Genomic DNA, 2,300 nt, shown 5'->3' with positions numbered 1-2,300 from the left:
AATGTTCAGAACAAAAGAAAGCAACACAAGGAAAATGCAAGCTTGATTTACATGCTCGGCCCCCTCCTGGTCCCTCTCACATATAATATTTCAAGAAAAAGATAGTATCTACACATAAAACTCACAAACCTGGCGGCTTTAGCCTCACGACCCGAAGCATTTGCCATTCAGCTCCCTCAAAAAAAAGTGAACACATTTGTAATATTTAACTTCTTTGGACTGTCTAGTACACCGGACAGTTCATACCTATGAAGACGTACATTGTTAAATGCTTTATGCGTTCATTTATCTCCTAAATTTAAGATGCATTGTGAGCATTCTCACCACATAAAGTGGAACCACTCACCTTTTACTCTAAAGTCAATAAAGTTGATCTCTGGATAGACAATCTATCCACTGCCAATAGCAACTGATGTGCACAAAATAGCTGCCACTGAACCTGCCAAAGCAACAATTAATGATAGCAATGCCGGGAAACTCACTCAAACAGCTAAAGCAGAAGAATATTTATATCCTGTTAGTCCTATAAAACAGAGCTAATTACTCGAGCATATAAGGCTATTCGGGAAACAAGAAGGCAACAAAAACCTAACAAATAAATTGATTCCATCAATACCATCCTCTCCTTATATGTGAATCCTGATTATAACTGAAGCAGAAGAATATTTATATATTGTCAGTCGTATAAAACAGAACTAATTACTCTAGGCCAATGCACGTCTTGATTAATATGAAATGCGCATATCAAAAGCCAAACATCGGAGCATTATTCTAAGAAACACTAAGTTACGTGATTATTCTAAGATCACCTGGAATCGGATCTGATCACCAACTCTAAAAAGAAAAGCATCACATTGCAAACAATAAGGGGATCACTGGTATCGTCAGCTACGTATGTGCGTGCTTTATCTTTCGTCATCGGGTCGGGACGTACTCATCGACACATCCCTGCCAGGCCAAGCCTGTTTTTTCGTAGAAGCTGCTTATCAATCAGGGCTACTGTGGACAATTCAGTCAGACGACGACTAGTCTACACGGGGGCAGAGCCGTGTCACCCCACTTGAACTAGTCAAAGCAGTAAGTCTCATGGTGTACGACGTCTTGGACCTTCCCTTCTTTCTCCTCTGTCTCTCTCTCCGTCTCTCGCATGCAGCATAAATCAAGGGGCAGGGCCGTCAGAAGTCCGCATAAACCAGGGGAGGGGAACACCGTGATCCATCAGCAGAGCAGAGCGGAGCAGAGCATGGCGCCGGTGAAGGTGTTGGGGTCGGCGGCGTTCACGAACGTGGCGCGGGTGCTGGTGTGCCTGGAGGAGGTCGGCGCCGAGTACGAGATCGTCGACGTCGACTTCCATGCCAGGGAGCAAAAGGGCCCCGACCACCCCGCCAGAAACGTAAGCACACCAAATCCTCAGCTTGCAGCGGAGTCGGGAGAAATCCCTAAGTTTTGGAACATAGAACCACCGCTGGATGCTGATTGATTCATAACTCTGCTCTTCTCCGACCAGCCGTTCGGCCAGGTCCCAGCGTTCCAGGACGGGGATCTCACGCTCTTCCGTCAGTTTCCAAACTCTTATTGATCTTCAAATACTTGCTCTTTTTTCGTGATCACCGAAATATATATATGCATCTTCGTCTCATCAGAGTCCCGCGCGATCTCACGCTACGTGCTCCGCAAGCACAGGACCGACGAGGTCAACCTGCTGAGGGAAGGCGACCCCAAGGAATCGGCCCTCGTCGACGTCTGGCTGGACGTGGAGGCCCTCAACTTCGACCCCGCCATGCGCTCGGTGTTCTACCAGCACCGCGTCGCACCGGCGCTGGGCAGGATCCCCGACGAGAAGATCATCGGCGAGAGCGTCGAGAAGCTGAGGAAGGTGCTGGAGGTGTACGAGGCCCAGCTGACCAAGCACAGGTACCTCGCCGGGGATTTCCTGAGCCTCGTGGACCTCAGCCACTTCCCCGAGACGCACTACTTCATGGGGATGCCGTATGCGGCGGTGTTCGACGCGTACCCTCGTGTTAGGGCGTGGCTGGAGGAGCTGTTCGACAGGCCCGCCGTCAAGAAGGTCATCTCGCTCATGGCCCAAGACTTCAATTAGTTATACTACTAAGGAACATACGGAAAATATCTGAGTAAATGTCTCGCCTGTCAGGTTACGTTATGTGGTGAGAAATTAAAAGGGGCCGTATGAAATAAGACCAAGGTTGACTGTATGTATCCTAAAAAAAAAGGTTGACTGTATGTATTGTCTTTACATCTCACCACAGACTTCCTTATCAATTTGACTTGTTAGCGTG

General features: G+C 48.1%; 1 protein-coding gene across 1 annotated transcript; it reads left to right on the top strand.

Moving 5' to 3' along the window:
• Positions 1-1,165: 1,165 nt before the first annotated feature.
• Positions 1,166-2,271, top strand: LOC119312150 (probable glutathione S-transferase GSTF1). The gene is made up of 3 exons (XM_037587890.1): positions 1,166-1,393; positions 1,508-1,556; positions 1,644-2,271. Exons 1-3 carry the CDS (start codon positions 1,244-1,246, stop codon positions 2,099-2,101), a joined length of 657 nt encoding a protein of 218 aa, XP_037443787.1. The 5' UTR covers positions 1,166-1,243; the 3' UTR covers positions 2,102-2,271.
• The last annotated feature ends 29 nt before the right edge of the window (positions 2,272-2,300 follow it).

Source organism: Triticum dicoccoides, chromosome 5B (assembly GCF_002162155.2).
Source record: "Triticum dicoccoides isolate Atlit2015 ecotype Zavitan chromosome 5B, WEW_v2.0, whole genome shotgun sequence".
In the NCBI taxonomy this organism is placed as follows: domain Eukaryota; kingdom Viridiplantae; phylum Streptophyta; class Magnoliopsida; order Poales; family Poaceae; genus Triticum; species Triticum dicoccoides.
This window is presented reverse-complemented; position numbering and strand designations above follow the sequence as displayed.